Source organism: Equus asinus, chromosome 4, assembly GCF_041296235.1.
Source record: "Equus asinus isolate D_3611 breed Donkey chromosome 4, EquAss-T2T_v2, whole genome shotgun sequence".
NCBI classification, from domain to species: Eukaryota; Metazoa; Chordata; class Mammalia; order Perissodactyla; family Equidae; genus Equus; species Equus asinus.
Genome location: NC_091793.1, coordinates 137,679,758 through 137,703,507, shown reverse-complemented (window position 1 = coordinate 137,703,507; position 23,750 = coordinate 137,679,758). Strand labels below are relative to the sequence as shown.

The following is a 23,750-nucleotide window of genomic DNA, read 5'->3' as shown; positions in this document are numbered from 1 at the left end:
AAAGAAACATATAATCAAGAAAAATATATTTTCCAAGCTGTGGTTCTCCAGCCAACAATGTGTGTTCATGGGGACCGTAGCAAACGAATCATGCAATCATGCAGGAGATTGTTAAGAACCAAAAGCTTGCAGTTAATCTTCTAAGTAAATTTAAGAAAAACAAAGTAAAAGCACTAACTACCCCAGGTATTGCACAGAGGCAACACCAAACATGACACGTCACTGTTGAAAAAATACCAAAGCCATCACACTGGGAGTACACTTATTCTGGAACACTTATTAACTAATTTTCCCTTAACTAAAGGTCACAGTCAAATGAAAAATGTATTTCAGTGAATTCAACATTTCTGCTTTGCAAATTGAAGATTCATCTTCCTAAGCATTCAGGTTCTGTATCTTACTGATCATATTTTTCAATTCAAATTAAGATCAACCTGTATTGACTCCATCAGGTATTGTATTTTCTTATTTTGATAGATTTCAAATTAATGATAGCTAAAAATGTATTAGTCTACTGATTAACTAAACATTTTTAGAAGATATTTTAACCAGTGATATATTATCAATAATAAAAAATTATCTGAAAAAGAACTTAATTATTTGAAAATTTAGGTTCTAAGAATTTTAATTGAAGCAGTTTTACTGCTGTAACTCAAAAATCACTTAATGTTTAGAGGAGAATTTTAAAACTGTCAAATTTCTTTCCACTTCTCCAAAATTTTAAAAATATGGATTAAACAGCAGGACTTCAATTTAAAAAGTGTTTCAAACTTCAGGTGGTCTAACTTACAGGACACACACAAGTCTCACCATTACAATGAATCACACGGTTAAATGACCACCGTTGCCATCTGCAAGCCCAGTCCTTTCCTAGAACTTCAGCACCTAGGCTTTCTCATTTTATTCTTCTAACCATGAGGCTGTTCTCCCTTATTCACAATGGCAAAGCATCTACTTCAACTGACATCAAATGATGATGGTAATAACAGTTAACGTTTACTATGTGGCATTTAATTCTCACAGTTGAGGAAAGCGTGGCACAGAGAGGTTAACAAATTAGTAGCTGAGGCAGGATTCAAAGTTCCTGGGCCCGCATTCGGGTTCCAAGGCCTGCATTCTAAACAGGTGAGTCAACTGAGACCAGTCCTAGCTTCTCCGCCACGCCTCTCTAACAAAAGATTACCTTTCGCTTACAATTGTTTAAATCACTTCCCATATTCTAAGGTTGACTTAAATGTCGGGTGTCTACTAGTAATTTCAGTACATCTTCAGGCAAGGGAAAAGAGGACAGCTTCAGTCGTCTTCACCTGCACACAGCGCGCCCCGCCTGATTCTAAACCGCTGTCTCCTGGAGGCCCCCTCTGGGAGCTTTCCTGGAGAACGCCCTAAAAAGCGACTTTGAGATCCGGATAGTTCTCTCTCCGTCCATCCTCCCTCAGAAAGACAACTACGTTCAACTAGAGTAATCCTCGGGCACCGCGATGAAGGCACAGGCCTTTGGGTAACTTCAAGACAAAAAAAAAAGTCGGAGCGCGGAGAGGGCGTGGGAGGACGCCCTTCCCGGTCTACACGTACACTAACACGGGCGCACACAGAGAAGAGCCCCCGAGAGCGCGGGCGCCGCCGCCCGGGGCCGTCCTTCCCGCGGCGGGGCTCCCCGCCTCGGCACGCCCAGCCTCCACCCGCGCCGCCGGCCTCGCCGGGGCCCGCGAGCGCGTCCCGGGCGGGGTGGGCCTCGCCATGGAGGGCCCCGCGAGGCCGCGAGGCGGGGCGCGGACGCCTCAGGGCCGGGCTGCGGCAGGGGCGGGGGCGGCGGCGGCTCGGGGGCCGGCGGGTCGGGAGGTGACGGCAGGAGGACGCAGGAGAGGGAAGGGGGCTGGGAGGCAGCGTCCGGTCCGTCGGCGCTGACAGCTCTGCCAAACCTCCGACTCGCCCAGTCCCGCCGCCGCCGAGAGCCCTACAGGGCGAGCAGGGAAGTCCACCAAGTGCTGGAGCAGAGGGGAGAAAATTCAAAACGAGTCTACTCAACCTCGTCTTGGCTCCGAGGCCCCGCCATGGAGACCAGCACCATGCGCAGGCGCACCACTCCGAGAGCGCGCAGCGCAGGGCCAGGAGAAAAGTCCACTGTCGGCCACCGTCCTCGGTTGCCTTTCAGATTCGTTCTGTTTTCTGTATTCCAGACTCTAACCTGCATCTAAAGCGTAGAGGGCGGGGCGAGAACCCACAAAAAATCTTGACGGAGTGATGTTCTGATTGGGAGTATGCGCGAGAAAATAAACCTAGAAAGCCTTTAGTAAATGAAAGCTGAAGGCAGAGAAAATATAATAGATATCGGGCTGGAGTCTGGAAGGTTTAATGCAAATTAGATATCCCGAGGGCGGCGCGGCAAAAAGACTACGATTCCCATGGTGACAGCGTCTGAGAAGCGCTGCTTTCTGGGGGTTGTAGTATCTAGGAGCTGTGAAGTGATCGGGTCTAAAGACAGCTTCTTAAAATTTAAAAAAAGAGAGAGAGAGAAGCAGATTTGAACTGGGCCTTTCTGTTTCTTCATAATCCATCACAGGCCTAAATATATTAAAAGAAATCCAAAAAGATTAAGGGGACACGTCGCCTTTAAGGCTGTGCCGTACTAATCGATGATTCCTCGCTCTGGGATAGGTAGTTGCTGTGTGTGGGCTGGTCCTCTGAGGCAGCGCAGCCTCGTGGTGCCTTCTTGCTGAGGAGCCCCGAGGAAAGGAAGCGGGGCCCGGTCTTGGACGGCAGCCTCTCGCTGCCCTGTGCTGTCTACTGTTGAGCTGCCTCCTCTTGCAGTCCTGAGAGACCAGAGCGCCGGTCGTCCGACTGTTGCCCCGCGCGCATCCGCAGGCAAGTCTCGTGTGTGCTCCCCGCCATGGCTCAGCTTCAGACACGCTTCTTCACTGACAACAAGAAGTAAGTAAGCCGCCTCCCCTTCTCTCCCGCCTCCCTCCTCCCTGGGATCCTTTCCAAGGACTCCTTCGGTATGACCTTGTGGATCCCTGTTTGTCTTTGCCGTCATGTCACTCCCCCACCCCACCCCCTTTTTTGCTGGGCTCCTCGCTTGAGCGCGTTTTCTGCTCGAGTGGAGGCGGGACCTTAGAGCATTTCTCAGGGACCGATCTCTGAGATCACCTCTTTTCTGCCTAGCTTCTCAGGCTCTATATAATTTGAACTGTGAGTGCGGAGGGCCTGAAGGGCTTCAGGTTTGCTTCCAGAATGGAGCACATTATGTAATCTAACAATGAACAATGCACCAAGTCGTTACAGGCTGGCTGCTAGTGGAGTTTCACAGTTTCTGGCGACACAACTTTTTCTTTTAGGTAGGTGATAGACAATGCTTTTCTAAACCAGGTTGGAAAGCGGAACTCTGAATAGGAGGTTGGTAGAATTCGTTTTTGATAGAAGTGTGAAGTCAATTCAGTTACAGATTTGTGTATTTGTATACATACATATACACGTATGCCTTTGTGTATATATATATATACACCACTGTGTGTGTGTAAACATACATGTATATATAAACATTTTTACCAGTGGTCCCCAGGTCTGTAGCATTTGTTTGAAACCTAATTATCTTCTGCCTTGTGGTGTATATTACCGTATTAACTTTTCTTTGTGTTTGCCTGGTCTCTTCAACTATATTGTAAAGCTCTTAATGGTAGGCACTATGTATTAAGTTTCTTAGATTGACTGAGTCAGCAAATGTTTGTCAAGTTCTTCTGGTACTGATAATAATAAAGATTTGTTTTATTAACAAGGTTATGTCAGCTATAAGCTCGAAAACGCCCACTTCAATTAAGATTATATCTTTGTGTTTATAGCTTTATGAGTTGACCTCATTTTACTGAACAAAATAGTAAATGAAAGAAAGAACCAAAATTTTTAATTTCTAGGTTTCATTATCTTTTGGGCAACCTAAATAACTGCTAACTTTCTTTGGCATGAGAAATATGTAACTACAGCCTTACTACTCGAAGTGTATTTTAGGACAGGCAGCATCAGCATCACTGGGGAGATTGTTAGAAAAAAGCAGAAATCCTGGACTCCACCCCAGACCTGCTGATCTGGAATCTACATTTTAACAAGAACTGAAACCCCCCTCACACCCCCATTGTAGCAAAAAGAGAAACTTTTCCATTCTCTGCAGATACAGCCTTAATTCAGGCCTTATAGAGACTTTTTTTTATTACAACTTTATTGAGATGTAATTAACATACAATAGAATTCACACATTTGAAGTGTTCAATTCAGTGTTTTTTAGCATATTTGCAGAATTATGCAACCATCACTACAGTCAATTTTAGAACATTATTCATTCCCCTTTAGCTCTTACCTGTCCCCAATCCTTCCACTACCCCCAGCCCTGGGCAACCATTAATCTACTTTCTGTTTCTGTAGATTTGTCTGTTCTGCACATTTCATATAAATGGAATTATATAATATGTGGTCTTTTGTAACTGGCTTCTTTCACTTAGTATAATTTTCAGGGTTTGTCTGTGTTATAATATGTATCAGTACTGCATTTCTTTTTATGGCCAAATAATATTAACATTGTATGGATATACCACATTTTTTTCCATTGTTTAGTTGGTGGATATTTGGGTTGTTTCCACCTTTGGCTATTATGAATAACGGTAATGTGAACGTTTGTGTACAAGTTTTTGTGTGGACATATATTTTCATTTCTCTTGGGTATATAATTAGGAGTGGAGTTGCTAGGTCAAACAGTAATTCTATGTTTAACTTTTTGAGGAATTGCCAGATTTTTCCCAAGCAACTGCAACATTTTACATTCCCACCAGCAATGACTAAGGGTTTATCTACATCCTCACCAACACTTATTATCTGTCTTTGTTTTTATAGCCATCCTAGTGTGTGTGGAGTGATAGCTCAGTGTGGTTTGATTTGCACTGCCTTGATTACTAATGATGTTGAGCATCTTTTCATGTGTCTGTTGGCCATTTGTATATCTTCTCTTGAGAAATATCTATTTTAATCCTTTGCCCCTTTTTTAAATTGGGTTGCCTTTTTATTATTGAGTTGTAAGTGTTATTTATGTATTCTAGAATCAAGTTCCTTATCAGATGCATGATTTGCAAATATTTTCTGCCATTCTCTCTTACAAGAGTTTCCTGTTCTCTTCTTTCTGTCATGTGTTCTTCTAATCCAGCCTCTGCAGTGCTGTCGAGAAAGATCTAATGATCTTCCCTAATGATGTTATTCCTTAACTCCGACTGCTACAGTGATTCCTCATTACCCAGGGAAAGAAGGAAACGCTTCTTCACACAGTATATAAACTACTCCGTGCACATCTCTTTAGCCTTATCTTTGGTCACTACCTAGAGCAAAATTGGACTTTCTGGAACAGGCTGGCTGGGCAGTGTAATAACTCTCAGTTATTGTCTTGCTGCTCGCCCCACTTTCCCGCACCCTTTTTCCTGTCCACCCACCTTTCACCTGGCAAAAACTCGCTTTTCTAGATAGAGCTGAAGGCCCTGCTCTTCTATCCTCCTTTTCTCTGGTTGAAATGACCTAATACTTTGTTCTCCCAGTTTACTTGTCACTTGTAACATTATTCTTAAAAAGTCTGATTGTAGTTGATTACCAGACTTTAACTCTTTGTGAGAACAGAGACCATATCTTAATTCGTTTTTGTTAACCCCATGTAGCAAGATATCTGGTATGTATTAGATACTCAGTAAATGTTTGTTTAGTGAGTAAATGCACATTTGTTAAAATATCTGTAGACTTGATCTTGATGTATCGTTTCCTTTTTATAGATATGCGGTAGATGATGTCCCCTTCTCAATTCCTGCAGCCTCTGAAATTGCTGACCTTAGTAACATCATCAATAAATTACTGGAGGCCAAAAATGGTGGGTATACATGCTCTGAGAAGTTACGAGAGGGCACAGTGCCACTAACTACACTAAAATATATCACATTTTAATTTTATTTACATATCTTTGGCTTTATTTTATAATACTACATGCATTTTATAACAGTAAAATTTATAAATTATATGGGTTTCCCTGCTACATGATACTCAGAAAAATGCTTTAAAATAAAAGTTTTCAGAAAAAAATATTACAGTTTAATCTGCTTTTAAGGGAACATGGAGATAAGGTGGTTGAGATTTAGGAATAAAGATGTTGATATAATAGTCGTGATGTAGAGGTCATCAAGACATTGGGATTGTGCTAGAGAGGGCTGGGCTGGGTAGGCATGAATGAACATCTTGGTTCTTGGGCCTCACTTGCTCTACTTCTGCAAGGCAAAACGACATTATCAGTATTTGAGTATTTTGGGTAATAACAAATGCCAAAATTAATAGTGGTATTTTTTTTAAGTATTTAGAATTCATAAGACAATTAATGGATAAAGCAAACATTTATAAACATGCAAGAGTATCAAGTAAAACATTTATAAAGGTATAAATATTAAACATATGTATTGTACGAGTATAAATTATTAGCGCATAAAATTAATATGAACAATGTCTGCAGAAATACTGATTAAACAAGATTGGCCATAAGTCGATAATTGTTAAAGTTGGGTGATAGGTGTATGAAGGTTTATTATATTATTCTCCACTTCTGCCTCTGTTTTAAATTTCCTGTAATAAGATGTTTTTAAAAAACTAATGAAACCATACATAAAATAGAAGATTTAAACATGAAAAATTGAAAATAGCATAAAGTGTGATGTTTAAAAGAAAATTTGTCCATGGAATCACCATTTAGAGGCAAGCATATTTTCACACAGGTGTTTCCGACACTTCAAGGCTCTTTTGATTCTACCCTAGTTGGAGGAATGGGGAGGTGAGAGTTAGAAACATTGCCTAATATTTTCCCTTCATCTTCAGATAATCCCGTAACTTTTTTAAGTTTGAGATGATGTTTTTGAACATCTGTTTTGGGAGGGGCAGGGTCTGTAATCTTTTCATTGCTAGCAAGCGGTAGTTCTTGATTCAGAGGTATTCTGATAGCATTTCCTATCAGTCCTTGTCTTTACTTTCATCAGGAATGTATGGAGATTCTGATGCATCGTTACTTTTCTAAATTTGCTGAAAAAGTCTTTGAATTAGAAGAATCATTTTTGCAATAGAGGCTTTGCAATAGCAGTATATGGTTGTTTGTTGTTGCCCAAATAGTTGAATATTTTTCTAATCTTGTAGATAAACATTGGTTTGTCTTTTTGTATAAATTGAATAACTGAGTCATTGCTCTTGAGTTGAAGATGCAAATGATTCAGATTTCAGATTTTTAAAAGTAACAATCTAAATGATCAACGAGGGAATTCTTTCAGAAGGATTATACCTAATAAATGCAGAAAGAATGAAACATTTTTAGCATTTTGAAACTAAATTAAGTAATGGATTTAAGTAGTGATTATCAATAGCTGCTAAAACCATTAATTAGGTAAAAGGCTGACAGAAAACATTATGATGGGTGGGATCAGACTGACATCATCTGAGCCCAGAGGTGGATCTTAAAATCATAAAAAAGACACAACAAGATAATATGCTTCCTGTGATGCAGTAGGAAATGCACAATACTGTGTGTAAATATTCTTGCCTCCTTGCCCAAAAAAAGCACACTTGAAATCTAATCTAGTGTTTAGGTCTGCCTAGTATACAGGATGTACAGGTGCTGGAGGAACATGTTAGGGGACACCTTGCAGTTGGAATCAACCAAACCCAGAATGTAAGAAATATTACAAGACAGATGTCCCAGTTTCTTCAACAAATAAACGGCAAGGGAAGAAAAGGAGGAGAAACAGTTAAAGATTAAATAAAACATATTAATCAAATATAATGTGTGGATTTTGGGTGCTGGTTCTAAAAAGCTCACTGTAAAAAGACACTTGTGAATTGAGGAAATATGAACATAGGCTATTTGATATTAAAAGGAATAATTGTTAAATTTTTTAGCATTGTGACTTTTTAAAAATTCCTTATAGTTTAGAGATACATACTAAAGCATTTACAGATGAAAAGATGTCATTTCTGAGGTTTGCTTTAAAATGAACCAGTAGAGGAATGGACAGAGGAGTATAGATGAGTGTCCATGAGTTGGTAATTGTCCGTGTGTGGTGGAGATGGGGATTCATTTTGTTATTTCTCCTGTGGTATATATTTGAACGTTTTCATAGAATAAAAAGTTATTTGAAAAATTAGACGAAAAATAATAATAAAGAAATTATATCAACAGAACAAAGTATTTCTGTTCTTAAAAATCACATAGTATGGGGGGCTGGCCTGGTGGCATAGTGGTTGGGTTTGTGCTCTGCTTCAGCAGCCTGGGGTTCGCTGGTTTGGATCCTGGGTGTGGACTTATGCACTGCTTATCAAGCCATGCTGCGGCAGGCATCCCACATATAAAATAAAGGAAGATGGGTGCAGATGTTAGCTCAGGGCCAGTCTTCCTCAGCAAAAAGAGGAGGATTGGCAGAGGATGTTAGCTCAGGGCTAATCTTCACCAAAAAAAAAAGAAAAGAAAGAAAATCACATAGTATATACACTGGAATACATGGCCTGATTGTCATGGAGAAATTCTGGAGAAACTCAGAGGCCACACTGGAATAACAGGTCCCTGTTTGTTTTGAGGTGTCTCGTATACCTCTGCCAATCCACTTCATGTCCTAAGAGTGATAATTTTATCATGTATTTTCTTTAGAGTTCCACAAACATGTGGAGTTTGATTTCCTCATCAAGGGTCAGTTTCTGCGAATGCCCTTGGTCAAACACATGGAACTGGAAAACATCTCATCAGTAAGTTCAGTGCTCACCTGCTCTTTTTTCCTTACAGTATTATCAGATAATGTAGGTAACTCCGGTTAGAATCAGCATGAATCTACAGCAACCAAGATCCTTTTGATTATTGGTTTTTCCTAGAAATTTGAGCTTCAGTTTCTATATTAAATTTTGAAATCCCCTTTTTTCTTCTGAGAGTATATTTAAGAAATGCAGATGAATGAATATGGAAAGATACCTTCATATTTGTGGAAGAATTATCAAGAAAGGGCATAGCAAATATATGTTTACTACTACTAAAGGTGTACAAAATGATTGTGCACATATAAAAACTTACAGGTGAGGTTATTGTGATTTATAGTGACTTCTCCCCTTCCTCTAATCTCCAAACTGCTTTTAATATTGCTTCTATAATTTAAAATGCAATTTATAATTGCTTTTATAATTTGGGGGGTAATTTTTAGAACTGTGGTAAAATATACAGAAAATTTACTATTTTAACCATTTTTAAATGTACAAGTCAGTGTCATTAAGTACATTTTCAGAACTTTTTCATCATCTTAAAGAGAAGCTCTATACCCATTAAACAAATACGCTTTTATGATTTTATAATTTAAAGTTTCTTATATTCTTTTTTCTACTTTTAGCATAAATTTTCCAAGGTCATTAGTATTTCTTTATATTACTCTTAGCATACTGTTAGGTCAAATAAAGGTTTTCACTGTTTGTGTGGCTCCACATTGTCTGGTTGTGAAGGGGACTTAGGTGAAGGAGCTGTATTAAATGGGGTGTGTTATCTTCATAATGTACCATCTTAAAGTTGCACCCCCTGATGGGTGTCTGGTTTCTCTCTGTGACCAGGAAGAGGTTGTGGAACTGGAATACGTGGAGAAGTACACCGCACCTCAGCCCGAGCAGTGCTTGCTGCACGATGACTGGATCAGTTCCATCAGAGGGGCGGAGGAATGGTATTGCCAGATGAGCATTCTCGTGTCTGATTCCTTATGCCACCCCATCACTCTTTTTAAGTGCATGATGTGCATGTTTGTCTCTGATTCTCTGTTCTTCTGTAAAAGTGATTTTGTGATAGATGTATCAGTGACCATGCCAAAGATCTTTACGTTCAATATAGGCAAGAAGAAACATATGTATTAATAGGTTTTCTTTTCTGTCTCAAGATGTTATAGTGACATATGTCTTTGGAATAAGTCTAGTGTCTTAGGGTATTTATTTGATTGAGCATGTTGCTTTTAAAAACTAGGTTATAGTTTGTTTCATAGCTGGAAAAAAACCCTTTTATAGCCACAGATTTCCTGGCCTACTACCATGAAGATGCAGATTGTGCTATTTTAGGGCTAAAGGGGGCAGACTGGGATCAAGAAGGTATGGATGGCTCAGAGCAAACCCCCACTGGCCTTGCTTGTAGAACAGCACCTCAAGAGTGGATCATAGTAGGAGCTTACTTTCAAAGAATGTCTCCCTGGAGTTATTACCCAAAGTTATGTTTTTACTGGTTTTACTTTTTCTTTATGTGGTTTTACTGTTTTTCTATTTAATGGTTTTCACTGGTTAAATACAAAGGACTATTAACACTTTACAAGCAATTTGCTTAGCTTCCCTGAGAGTTGTAGTATTTACAACGATAGTAAAAATGAGATCTAGGGTTTGTTGGTTATGTTTTTATTTTTAGGAGGTCAGGAAAAGCCAAATGTAAAATCTTCTGATCTATTCTAGTGTGTTTTGAAATCTTAATCTTCGTATTAAAGAAGAGTTTGAAAGAATAATCCTCAAGAAATTGCCTTAGAAATACAATCAATTTTAGGGTTTGAAAAAGCTGCTTTTTGTATTTCATAGGATTTTTTTCTCCTCATAGGATCCTGACTGGTTCTTATGATAAGACTTCTCGGATCTGGTCCTTGGAAGGAAAGTCAATAATGACAATTGTGGGACATACAGATGTTGTAAAAGATGTGGCCTGGGTGAAAAAAGGTGGGACTCTTTGCCTGAACTAAGAGGGTTGTGGATCGGGAATTGGCAATAGGCATTTTCAGTGCTGGGGCAGAATGGGGACAGGGTAGGAAATGTCTCATGTCTCAGTTATTATGAGGTCTTTCAAAAATATAGAGTTCAAGGGGCCAGCCCAGTTTCGCAGTGGTTAAGTTTGCATGCTCCGCTTCAGTGGCCTGGGGTTAGTAGGTTCAGGTACTGGGCGTAGACCTAGCACCACTCATCAAGCCATGCTGTGGCGGCATCCCACATAAAATAGAGGAAGACTGGCACAGATGTTAGCTCAGCGCCAATCTTCCTCAGACACGCAAAATATATATATAGTGTTCAAGAACAAGAGGTTTATATAAAAAATTGAATAAATTAGGGAAAGTGGGTCCTTCCTAAAATTATATCAGATAATATACATTTTTAAGTTAATACTGAGTGTGTGAAACTCACACAGTATAGTACTTTTCTAGTATTTTTGAAGATTGTTCCCTTTACACTGTAAGTTAACTTAGGTTTCCAAGCCACCTATGTGAGCTCTTTTATCTTTTTAACGTCTTTCTCAACAACAACAAAAACTTCAGTTCTTTGGTTTCAGAACATGATGTATTTTAACTGTTCTTCTAATTTGTTTCTGATTGTGTTCTCCTCTTCAGACAGTTTGTCTTGCCTGCTGCTCAGTGCCTCCATGGACCAGACTGTCCTCCTGTGGGAGTGGAATGTGGAGAGAAACAGTGTGAAAGCCCTGCACTGCTGCAGGGGTCATGCTGGGAGTGTGGACTCCATCGCCATCGACAGCACAGGGACCAAAGTGAGTAGCTGTTGTCTCATAGGACTCTGTCGAATGAGAATTTGAGCTTACGCAAAAGGTTTTTTCTCCACGTATTCATTGTGATTGGCCTATTTTCATATCAGTTGTTTCAAACGAAAAGTAAAGACTCATACAATCAGAGATGCAAAGATTCACTTCCTCAGCCTGGGTGTCTCTGGTTTTGAACTTTATGTAAATTACAGAAATTTTTAAAAATCACATAAACAAGCAATTTCTTTACCCTTCTTAAGTCATAGTGATTGACATTTTCAATCTTTCAGCTACTCACAGTGCTGTCATCAGCTGAAAGCGTATAGTTGATTGTCTAAGCCTTAGCACACACTAAGGTTAGTGTCAGTAGAGGTTGTTTTACTATCATTGCTGATTTACTCTTTGTCACAACGAGGTGGCAGAAGTTAGTTAAAAGGAAGCAAACCTGAAGACAACACTGTATTGACTCTTGAGGGCTTACAAACTCTCTCACCATTTGACAGTTCCCTAAACCACACTGAAGTATTCTGGATTTAAGAGTGCTTCTTCGGCATTTCTATGCCAGTTTGCCAGAACAGAGGACATTTGATGTATTCAAAGGAAAAGAGTTATGATTATTCATATTGAGCCATGAAGAAGATTTCCATGTTGTTGAGTCCAAACTTAAGTGAATTCACTGTACCCTGTCTTTTGGCTACGAGAGACAGAAGCTCCTCTTGAACTTATTCAGCTTCAAAGATTGTGAGATCCAAGGAAGGAGTGGACAGCCACACCACCAGCAGGGTGATGAGGCAGTGGGGTCTCAGGACCCAGTGGAGTGGAGGCTTGAACGTGGCCGTCACACCCTTCCCTCTCCTGTTTCCCTAGGTTGACTTTTGTTCTCTCTCGCCTCAAACTGGCTCTCTCCACATGGCAATGAAACCTGGCCTTCACTAATTCCAGATTTTACGTCCTATGTCATCTGTCCCTGGAGAAAGACTAACTTCACCTCCCAGGAACAGAAGTTTTCAAAAAAGGTCCTGAAGGAGGAAGAGACCTATTGGCACAGTGTGGTCACTTGCCCACCCTGATCTGAGCAGCCGTGGCCAGGGCACAGAGCCGTGTAAAAATGGCAGCTTCCTCAACTGCCAGGAGATAGAGGGTGCAACCTCCAGGAGACTAGGAAGACAGGCAGATGCTATCACAGTAGTAAGGATTTCAGAGCAAAGGAAAGGTTTTAAGTTAAATAGCAGAAAAAATAAGGCAAATAATATGATGGATTATATTACATACTCGTTTTCCCTTCATATTATTCTGTTTAGTTTTGCAGCGGCTCCTGGGATAAGATGCTAAAGATCTGGTCTACAGGTAAATTAAATATTTCTTTTGCTTTGCTTATTAATGATATTTCAAGAATTTTGCTGGAAGAGGAGTTTTTAACCCATATTTTGCCAGAGCTTTTTATGATACAAATAAAGAAGCATAGTATAGAGAAAAATTAGTGTATTTCTTTGTGTTTCAAAATGCTTTTCTCTCCCACCGCCCCTTATTTACTGGACAATGTCACTGAATTGCCACAAGTATCAATAACATGTTTGGTGCAATGGGACATAACTACCTTAGTTCTCAGAGTTCCCTTATTCAGGAACTTGGAAATAAACAAAAATACCTTCTGAGTCATTTTGATATACTTTACTGTTAGAGAAATTTCTTAGTTAAGCTGATTTACTTAAAAAAAAAACTTAATACAGTTTTACCAAACTTAACTTTTTTACTTTGAAAACATAAATTAAAAGGAACAACTAAAGGAGGAGGAGGGAGGAGTCTTAGAAGAAGGTGCCTTGATAGTGCTAAGAAGACGCCGACAGTAGAAAAGGGGAAAAAAAAAACCCACAGACATTTAAACTTTAAGAAATGGTGGTCTAAAACAGTGCACAGGTAGACAGATCAGAAGGCTTCTGTTACTTCTGAGGGAATTGCCGTATTACAGTATAATACCCTAAATACAATTCACAAAGTAGAGTTGGGGGATCAAGAAAAGCTTAAACAGTTTTAAATAATTATGCGTAAGATGGCAGGATATATATAATCCATTTTAGTAGATTTTCCACAAATGCTTAAAGCAAACAGTTTTGAGGGAGAAAGTGGTTTGTTTAGAAATTTTTCCTTTTGTGGAATATTTTATTCTTTGATAGCACTGGGTAAATGAGATATTGTATATGATTAGTTGTTACCCTAAAGGCATTTATAGGGAGAAAGCAGATAATATTTATAAGATAGTTACAAACATTAAAATCTATGGTTTTCCATCTGGGTTTGGTATCTAGCTAAATGATATATCACAAAGATTTTTTTAAAAAGTCAAAAAGTGGAGCTGGCCCGGTTGGGTAGTGGTTAAAGTTTGAGCACTCTGCTGCAGTGGCCTGGGGTTCATGGGTTCAGATCCTGGGTGCAGACTTACACTCTGCTCATCAAGCCATGCTGTGGTGCTGTCCCACACACAAAATAGAGGAAGATTGATTGGCACAGTTGTTAGCTCAGCTTGAGGAAGATTGGCCACAGATGTTAGCCCAGGGCCAACTTCCTCACCAAAACAAAACAGTCAAAAAGTAACTATAAAACATCTGATTCATTGTTAGAAAAGTTAAATAATCAAGAAGAATAAACGTGACTGGAATGTGTGTTTGTTTACCTTGTCATTCCCTTCTTCATAATAATAGATTATTATCTCCTACAACTAATAGAATATTCATAGATGTGGTAAAGTGATGAGTATTCATGATGATGATCTTAAAGACATAGCAAGATATCAAACTGGTTAAGTTTTAGGGTTTTAATGTACTTTATTTTTTGCTTTGTCTTTTTGGAAGATTGGTAACCCAGGTATTATTTTATATATAATTTTCTATGAACCAAAATAAGGAGGAATATGATTCCCTAACCAGTTGAGATAACATAGAGAAAGTATATACCCAGAAATGTTGTAAGAATTCTTTGAGACTGTTTGCAATTAATATTTACCATAAATTTTAAAAATATCAACTCTGACTCTCTGTGGTACAGTCCCTACAGATGAAGAAGATGAAATGGAGGAATCCACAAATCGACCCCGAAAGAAACAGAAGACGGAGCAGTTGGGACTAACGAGGGTAAGTATTTGTGAGAACTGACTATACTTGGCTTAGGTCTGTATTAACAAATATCTGGTAATTTAATGTAATCTTTCCTATTTAAATTTCCTTTTGTCTTGCTTTGCTGCTTCAACCATAATTAGGCTTTCGTTCAGCAGATTTGTAAATTTTTCTTATAGATACTCTATTATGCTACATTTATCTGTCATTGAATGTAGTAGCTTTGAGCCGGCTTACAGATCAATAGGTTGATTATTTAGCTGTTATTTGATCTCATGGTGCATTTTGGAGCAGGATCTTTTAATTGTTAAAGTTTGCACTAAATTTAAGTGAAGCATCTCATTACCTGACGATTTAATAATATTGTTTCATACACTGAGGATATAATTCTTATTAAGGATGCTAGTTATATCTCCTAAATCACTAGAAACCGAGAGTTTAATTTGGGTTTTGATTCTATCATTTAGCTCTTAGATCCAATTAAATTGAACTCAGAAAGTTCATCCAGATTCTTATTTGTTCTGCTTTGTTAGGAAGATATTTGTCATAATAAGGTCTGACCTGTCTTAATGTCTTAGTGAGAAGGACAATACTGAGGTTTAGGAAAACATAATCTTCATTCATTTTCTAACAGCTGTAATGAATGTGCAGTAAATCAAGGCCACATTTGCACATTATTTCTTGTAGTCACCAATAACAAGATATAAAAATTGTTGAAAATGAGGAATAAAGTATGATCATAAATAATTCACCAACTCACATCAAATGCAATAAACAGTAGCACTTACTGGTTCCAACTGGAAGTAATGATTTAAAGTTTCTTAATACATTTAAATATTGACTGCTGAATTGCAAGAGGAGTGATCTGGCAGCAACTCAGCTTCCTTATCACTTAATCTGGTAGGACAAATGAAAGCTGTAAATGCCTTACCAACTGGGTGTTGTGCCAGTGGTAATTTGCTGATGCATATCCCTGATCAACCTCCAAAGAATATATCTGAGTAGAAAAGATTTCTTGAATTATAAAAATTCTTTACTCAGAAGGTAACTTTTTTTACCTTTCTTTTAATTTGAAGTTTGGCATACATATGTTAAGTGTACAGCTCAATGATTCTTTACAATCGTGTATACCCAAGTAATCACCATACAAATCAAAACACTGAGAATTAGCAACAGCCTTGAAGACTCCCGCTAGCCTCCCTCACAATCAGTAACCCCCAGAAGTAATCACTCTTATGACTTATACCATCTTAGATTAGTTTCACCTATTTTCAACTTCATATCTGTGAGATTTCATGCTACTGCATGTAATGATCTTTAATATAAAGCATTCCATTGCATGAATATACCAGAATTTATCTTCTCTTCTTCTGTTGGACATTTAGGTTGTTCCTAGTTTTGGCCACCATAAAGACAGTTGCTAAGAAAGTTCTTAGGTGCATAAGCAGTGATTTCTGCATATATAGAATTGCAGAAGTACAATTGGCTGAGTCATAGGGAATGCACATGGTCAGCTTTCTGAATATTAGATACTGCCAGAAAGTTTTCCAAAATGGTTATACGAGTTTTTAGTCCCACTGACAGTGTATGAGAGTCAAGGTTACATCCTTTCAAGCACGTGATATGGTCAATTTTTTAAGACCATAACTGATTTTATTTTACAACATAAACATATGTTTGCATTTACTTACTGTTGAAAAGTGTATCATTTTGTCGATTTCTGGTGGTGTGTAGTGGAATTTAAGTCCTCACCCTTTGATATCTAATTATGAAGTGCCTGTTCATGTTTTTAGCCCATTTTTTTTAAGTGTGTTGCCTATCTTTTTTTAATTGATTTACTTTGTAAGAGTATTTTTAGGTGTGTACTTTTTATAAGCTCACTTCCATTTTTCATTTTATTTGAGAGAAAAAATATATGTTCATTTTCTTGTTTAGGTTTTTATAGGCTGTAAATTCATGCATTCATAAATTATTAACTGGAGTTATGCTGGCAATCCTTGAAGTGCTATTTAAAGTGAAAAATTGTGCTGCAATGGAACAAGTTGGATTTTTAAGACCAAAATGATAAAACAAATATCAAAAATAGTTATCTTTTCTCTGAGTTTCTTTCTAGTACCTTACTTGAATTAATATGACTAATGCTGCCAGTCAGTTAATTTACTTGTCATTTGTTTCACATGTTAACATATAGTAAGGTTTTTTCCTCGTTTCTTTCAAAATTGCTTTTTTCCCTCCAGTACTATTCTACTGGAGTTTGTTTGTAGTAACGGTGTCAAAGTTGACTTTTCTACCTTTTTTAAAAAAAATTTACATATAGGAAAATTCACTTTTTGGTGAATAGCTTTTGAGTGTTGATAAATGTGTAGAATGTGTAACCACGACGTAGTCAGGATGTAGAGCAGTTCATCACCCCCTAAAACTCGTGGCCCATTCGTAGTCACCCTTCCCCGCTACTTCTCGCCTGACAACCACTGTTCTATTCTCTGTTCCTATAATTTTTCTTTTTCCAGAATATTGTATAAGTGGAATCACACAGTATGTAGCCTTTTACATCAAGCTCTTTTTCACATAGCACAATGCATTTGAGATTCACACCCCCCTCGTTTGTTTTTTTTCCCCCAGAAAAGAAAAGATTCATCTAGGTTAATGGGATCATGGTTTGTTCCTCTTAAATGCTGAGTAGTATTCTGTTGCGTGGATATACAACGGTTGGTTTAATCGTTCACAAGTTGAAGGATATTTGGGTTGTTTCCAGTTCGACAGTTATGAATAAAACTGCTGTCACCCTTTGTGGACAGAATTTTGTGTGAATCAAAGTTTTCATTTTTCTTGGGTAAACATCTAGAAATGGGCTTGCTTATTGCTGTAAGTTTGCCTGTGGATCTTGCCATGCCGAATCCTCTCCTGGAGCCTCTGATGGATTACCTTTATGTTCCTTGCTGTTCATTCTGTTTCGGGTCACAGAGCGGTGGTTCTGTCCCTCACTCGGCTGTCAGGTTCCTTTACTTCTTTGAGGAAAATTTTAGAGGTGGAAGAGAGACCTTACGGCTCATTTGGTCCAGGAATTGGCAAACTATAGCCCAACAGCCGATTTGGCTCTGGCCTGTTTTTGTACTACAGAGAGCTAGGAATGATTTTGACGTTTTCAAGAAGTTTTAAAAACAAGAAAGAATATGCAACAGAGACTGTATTTTGGCCTGGAAAAGCTAAAAAATTTACTTTCTGGACCTTTACTGAAAAACTTTGCTAATCTCTGATCTAGCATATTACAGATGAGGTAATACTATTTAAGGAGGTTAAATGTAACAAAGTTACAAAAGTAGATTAACTGTCTCCCATTTCAGAATTCTTTCCTTCTGTCTTTCATATGTTCCTTATATTTCAGACAGACACTATACCTAGTTTGGGGATTTTAATTTGAGAAAGACATTAGAGATTTTGGAGTATTGACAGATGAGCCATGGACATTATTTAAAGATTAGATGCTGAGGAAATGAAGTGGCGAGAATAACCTATTGAGATTAGTTTACCAGGAGGAGTCATCTAGAAAATGGCAGCACCTTTGATTGAAACTGAGATCTTCTGACCCAGAGCTTTTTTCTGCTAACTTCTACACATAACGTGTTTGTCAATGGGGAGAATTAAGTTAGTGTTAATATTAATACTCCTCAAAATGACAAGTGGAACAGATGGGGAAGCAGCAGAGCACAGTGGGAAGACGATGAACTTTGGAGTAGTATGTGGGTTTAAACTTAAATCTGCCACTTACAGCGGTATGACCTTGAGCATGTTATCTTTCTCAGCTTCAGTGTCTTCCTCTATAAAATAAAAACAGAAATATCTATCTTGAGGATTATTGTAAAGAAGAAATTAGGCATGATATGAAAGCTAAAGCACCTGACAAAACATCTCGCATATGGGCTTCAGAAGTTATAACTGCTATTATTGTCCTAATTATTCTAAACGGAAAATGCTTTCCCTTTTGGGTATCTTTCATTTCTAGACTCCCATTGTGACCCTCTCTGGCCACAAGGAAGCGATTTCCTCCGTCCTGTGGTCAGATGCTGAAGAAATCTGCAGTGCATCTTGGGACCACACAATTAGAGTGTGGGACGCCGAGTCAGGCAGTCTTAAATCAACTTTGGTAAGAGTGATAAATTCAGTAGTTCTCTGATTAACTTTGAGCTTTTAAGTGATAAACTTCTAGAGATAATTACTTTTAGCCCAGCATGGTTAAATGTTCTTTCCTTTTTGTTTTTTCAGACAGGAAATAAAGTGTTTAATTGTATCTCCTATTCTCCACTTTGTAAACGTTTAGCATCTGGGAGCACAGATAGGCATATCAGACTGTGGGATCCCCGAACGAAAGGTGAGTTGTGTGAAGCACTGGAGGAAAAATATGTGTAAATACTATCAATTTCTTTTCTCACTAGAGATTTGTATAAAAAGATAATTTTCTACAAATTTTTTGGGGGGTTTGTTCTGCCTACTCCTCTTTTCTAAAATTCAATAATGGTTCATCTCGTTTGCTTTGTTCAGATGGCTCTTTGGTGTCGCTGTCCCTAACGTCACATACAGGCTGGGTCACATCAGTGAAGTGGTCTCCAACCCATGAGCAGCAGCTGATTTCAGGTTCTTTAGATAACATGGTCAAACTGTGGGATACAAGAAGGTAAATTCTATTTGTGATCTACAGTAGAAATCTGTCAATTGCCCGTTGTATAAGAGAAAATGAAATGAATACTGAAATGATTATCCAAAAGCAGAAGGGTGAAAAAAAACTTCTTGGTCATACAACCTGAAATGATAAATATTGATATCGAAAAGAAAAGCCAGGATCAAAGGAATTTTCTCCGTGTTAATATGTTGTTTTTTGCATTCTGAAAGAATTGTGATCATTTCCCTTTTGCCAAAAAAGAAAAAAAACCCCACAAGTTTATAAAAGCCATCTTTCTGACTTTGTTATATAAAACAGGAAAAAAAGAGAAAAATTATCCTGACCCTTAATATAAATATGATAATTATAAAAGCAGAAGGCCAGTGCTCTCTGAATAAATGGAACTGTGATCAAATTATAAATTATATGTTAATAAAAAATTAACTAAAAATACAAATTTTTAAAGATAACCAGATATTAAAGGTTTCTTTCTTACTCATGGACTAGTGCTATGTTTCTAGTGTATGCAGATAGAAAATGCACACACAATTTAATTACATATTTTTATAAGTAGAATGGAGAGGCATTAACCCAGATACCTGTTTGTTTGTTGTTGTTTACCTTAAATCTGCATCCTAACATCCTCATACTACCTAATGGTACATGATTTGTTACTATCTAGAAGGTATATGCATTTTAATTGGATACTTTGTATAGCAATTAGCATATAGTTTCTGATAATAGTAGTAAGTGCTATGACAAAAATGAAGCAGAGTACAGGGGCACTTCTTTGATGAAGGCCTCTCTTTGAAAGTGATATTCCAGTGGTGAACTGAACAATGTGAAGGTGTGAGCCATGCACAGATCATGGCAAAGGGAACAGCAGATAAGGTGGGGAAAATCTTGGCATGTTGGCAAAATAGCAAGAGGGCCAGTGTTGATGGAGTAGAGTAAGCGAGGAGAGTGGCAGGGCGTGAGGCAGGTGATGGTTACATCGAGCAGGACGTTATGGGCCATGGTAAGGAATTGGGGTTTCATTCTAAGTGTAATGAAGAAAGCTTTGGAGGTATCTGAACAGGGGAGCAAGAATGGAGGCAGAGAGGCTATTGTAGTTCAAGAGATAGATACTGGTGATTTGGACTGTGGTGGTAGCATCATAAATAAGTGGTTGGATTTTAGGTGTATTTTGAAGATAGCTCTTTGGCAGAATTGGCTCATGGGTGGAATATGCAGATAGGAATCAAGGATAATGCCCATATTTTCTGCCTGAGCAATTGGGTGATTAGTGGTGCCATTTACTGTGATGGGAAAGAGTAGAAAAACAGGTTTGTGAGGGGAAATCAGAGTTTTGTTTTGGTTGTAGTGACTCAGGAGAGAAGTTTGGGCTAAAGATATAAATTTGGGAGTTATCAACATATATATGGATAGACAAAGGGTATATAAAGCCATGAGTTGGGGGGAGAAGAAAAGTAGTCAAGGAAGTGTGAAAATGGGCCTAATTATAATTTTTATAAATAGCATTTTTCCTGAATATATTTGTTGCAGTAAATCTCTGTAGTCTGCTAATGATACAGGAAAAACAGGAGAGGTAGTCAAGTAAATACTCAGAATTTTAAGGTTAAGTGGTTATTGGGGTAAGAATGGTAAAATCGGTAATGTTTTCAGAAAAGTATAAGTGATTATTCATATATGGTTGTTTTAATACTATGAAATGCATATAACCTGTTAATATTTTATCTTTTAGTTGTAAAGCTCCTCTCTATGATCTGGCTGCTCATGAAGACAAAGTTCTGAGTGTAGACTGGACAGACACAGGGGTAAGAATTTATTAGTTATTTGGTGAAGAGGAAAATTTTTATTTGAATAAATCTGGTGTTTGTGTTTATGGAGTTACTAGTTTAAATATATCTGATATTTATAATTCAGTTTTCTAAGTTTCCCTTAATATTATTCATAAAATCTCATCTCATTCAAAGAAGAAACAAATTATTTTTGAAGTATAGTTGACATAAAATATTAGTTTCAGTGATTCGACACTAATTCAGTGTTGAATTAGTGATTCAACATTTATATATATTACAAAATGATCACTACAATAAAGAGGAAACAAATTTGTTGTTTAACATTAGGAGTAGTAAAATTTGAAAATTTTGAAGCAGTTTTTTCCTCTTGAGTATTTTAATGAAATGTTTTAAGTCTGTAAAACTTGCTACTTCAGACTAATTGGATCAAGGTATTTCCCACTTAGAAAAATCTTACAAAATTAGTCTAGATTATAAAATGTGTTTAAAGAATTACAGTTTAATTATTTCCCACTTAGAAAAATCTTACAAAATTAGTCTAGATTATAAAATGTGTTTAAAGAATTACAGTTTAATTATTTCCCACTTAGAAAAATCTTACAAAATTAGTCTAGATTATAAAATGTGTTTAAAGAATTACAGTTTAATTATTTCCCACTTAGAAAAATCTTACAAAATTAGTCTAGATTATAAAATGTGTTTAAAGAATTACAGTTTAATTATTTCTGTGTATATACATTAGCCCTTATTGCCTAAGAATTCTTTCCAAATACAGGTCCTAGTGCTACTTGAATAATTTGTAATGTCCATTTACCCACAAACAGTTAATGTGCTGCCCTTTAAAAACTTAATTTTCTTAAATAGGTAAAACTATATCACTTTTCCAACTTTTTAATTTTATTACATTTCTTAGCACATGCTTCATAGAAAATACAATAGCATATTATGCCTCAACCAAATTCAAATGGTCACTTTCAAGTTTTAATATACTGTGTTGTAATATAGTAGTGAAAAATGATGTAATTGGTGCATTTAAGTATTAACTCTCAAGGCAAGTTATCTGCTCATCCATAATTCCTTCTATAATCAGAGTCATCAGTATTTAATTAGGTTAGCTGTCATATGAAATAATTGTATTTACTTCTGTGTTTGTGTTTTTTTCTCTCCCTTTTTACACAGTTACTTCTGAGTGGAGGAGCAGACAATAAATTATATTCCTACAGATACTCACCTACCACTTCCCATGTGGGGGCATGAAAGTGAATGATAAATGTGACTACAGAGATCCTTTCTATAAATGAACGCAGATGCAGAAAGCAGATTTTGAGATTAAAGTTCATATAATGTGTCACTCTCAGTAACAGTTATCACTGTCTTTTTCTTTATTTTGTATTTATTATATAACAGTTGTGTTTATAATCTATAAAATGTGGCCTATATTCTCTACGTTATGCAAATTCTTGAAATTAAACTGAATTTTGAATTTCTTTTTAAAGATACTGGTTTGAATTAAGATTTTCTTTTGAAATGCTGTAAAAGCATATATTAAAAATATAGTAATTGTCCATATTTTTATTTCTGATGGAGAAACTTAACTTTTTAAAGTTAGCTATTTTAAAAAAGTATCTTTAAAAAAACCTAATAAATTTTAATAGAGAAAAAATTAGAAATACAATTTGCTTTTTGGGAAAATAAGTGATGTCTAACTGTAATAAGACTTTGTAAGTATTCAGAACATTAAAACATGTAGATGTTGCCAATTTATTAAGAATTTGTTGAAATATTTTAAGTGAAGTACTTCATATTAAAGATATATCAGAAACCTTTAGAAACTGCACACAAATTTGATGGTAACCAGGAATATCTCTCCCAAACTTATCCTCGTATATACATTAGATTCTTTAGACAAAATTTTTCCATCCGTATTAGATAGTAAACATTCTACAAATGTTAGATATTAGCATTTATCTAAATTCATATGTTATATACCAAATATTTAAAGTAAATCTCTTAGTATGTGAGTTCCATCTTTAATGGATTGGTATTCCTCAAGCAGAGCACTTCAGCCTCTGAGTAATCTGTGGGAATCAGTCTGGTCTCATCACTAGGCTAATGCAACGTCTGTCACTCGAGGTTCCTCTCGCAGAGGTCTAGGAAACAACAGCTATACTTGGCTGCATTTGAGAGCCAAATTCATAGTAGACGAAACCAGGTGGGAGTTTGGTTAGAGGCAGTCCAGGGCTGGTGGAGTGGCTTTGTTCCACACCCCTTAGGGACCCAGCTAGCTCTCCTCCTTTGATACAGTCCTCATTCTCACACAGACCAAGAGCTAGAGCTCCAGTTACGTCATTTCTTAGAAGAGGGTATATTTTAATGCCCCAAAAGTGAATAAAGGTAGCTGGAAAATTCACACAGTCTTTGTTTTCCTCAATTTGTGCAGACTGGTATAAATTTCATCATATCTATAGTCTCTGGAAATCTAACTTTCAGAAGACAAAGATGAATTTATATTCCTGTTTTGGACAAAGTATACCTAATTGCTGAGTAAGTCAGTTCAAGAAAAAAGGCTGAACTTCCACCATTTACCAGGGTCTCTAGTGGGATGGAGGAAA

The 23,750-nt window shown here is 37.3% G+C and overlaps 2 protein-coding genes across 10 annotated transcripts in view; one reads left to right on the top strand and one right to left on the bottom strand.

Annotated features, from left to right (window-relative positions):
• Positions 1–2,152, bottom strand: part of CARF (calcium responsive transcription factor) — a 99,487-nt gene extending 97,335 nt beyond the window's left edge. For 8 of the 9 annotated variants that reach the window (XR_011502992.1, XR_011502999.1, XR_011502991.1 and 5 more), the window contains exon 1: positions 2,030–2,152. The gene's annotated coding sequence lies outside the window, so the exon portion shown is untranslated. The remainder of the gene's footprint in view (positions 1–2,029) is intronic. The other variant, XM_070508433.1, reaches the window with a different exon arrangement.
• WDR12 (WD repeat domain 12) lies at positions 1,840–22,495 on the top strand. Its single transcript, XM_014830142.3, has 14 exons — positions 1,840–2,143; positions 2,659–2,931; positions 5,799–5,893; positions 8,696–8,790; positions 9,634–9,740; positions 10,646–10,761; positions 11,424–11,578; positions 12,871–12,916; positions 14,612–14,697; positions 18,683–18,823; positions 18,943–19,048; positions 19,219–19,351; positions 21,081–21,153; positions 22,318–22,495. Exons 2-14 carry the CDS (start codon positions 2,891–2,893, stop codon positions 22,393–22,395), a joined length of 1,272 nt encoding a protein of 423 aa, XP_014685628.1. The 5' UTR covers positions 1,840–2,143; positions 2,659–2,890; the 3' UTR covers positions 22,396–22,495.
• The last annotated feature ends 1,255 nt before the right edge of the window (positions 22,496–23,750 follow it).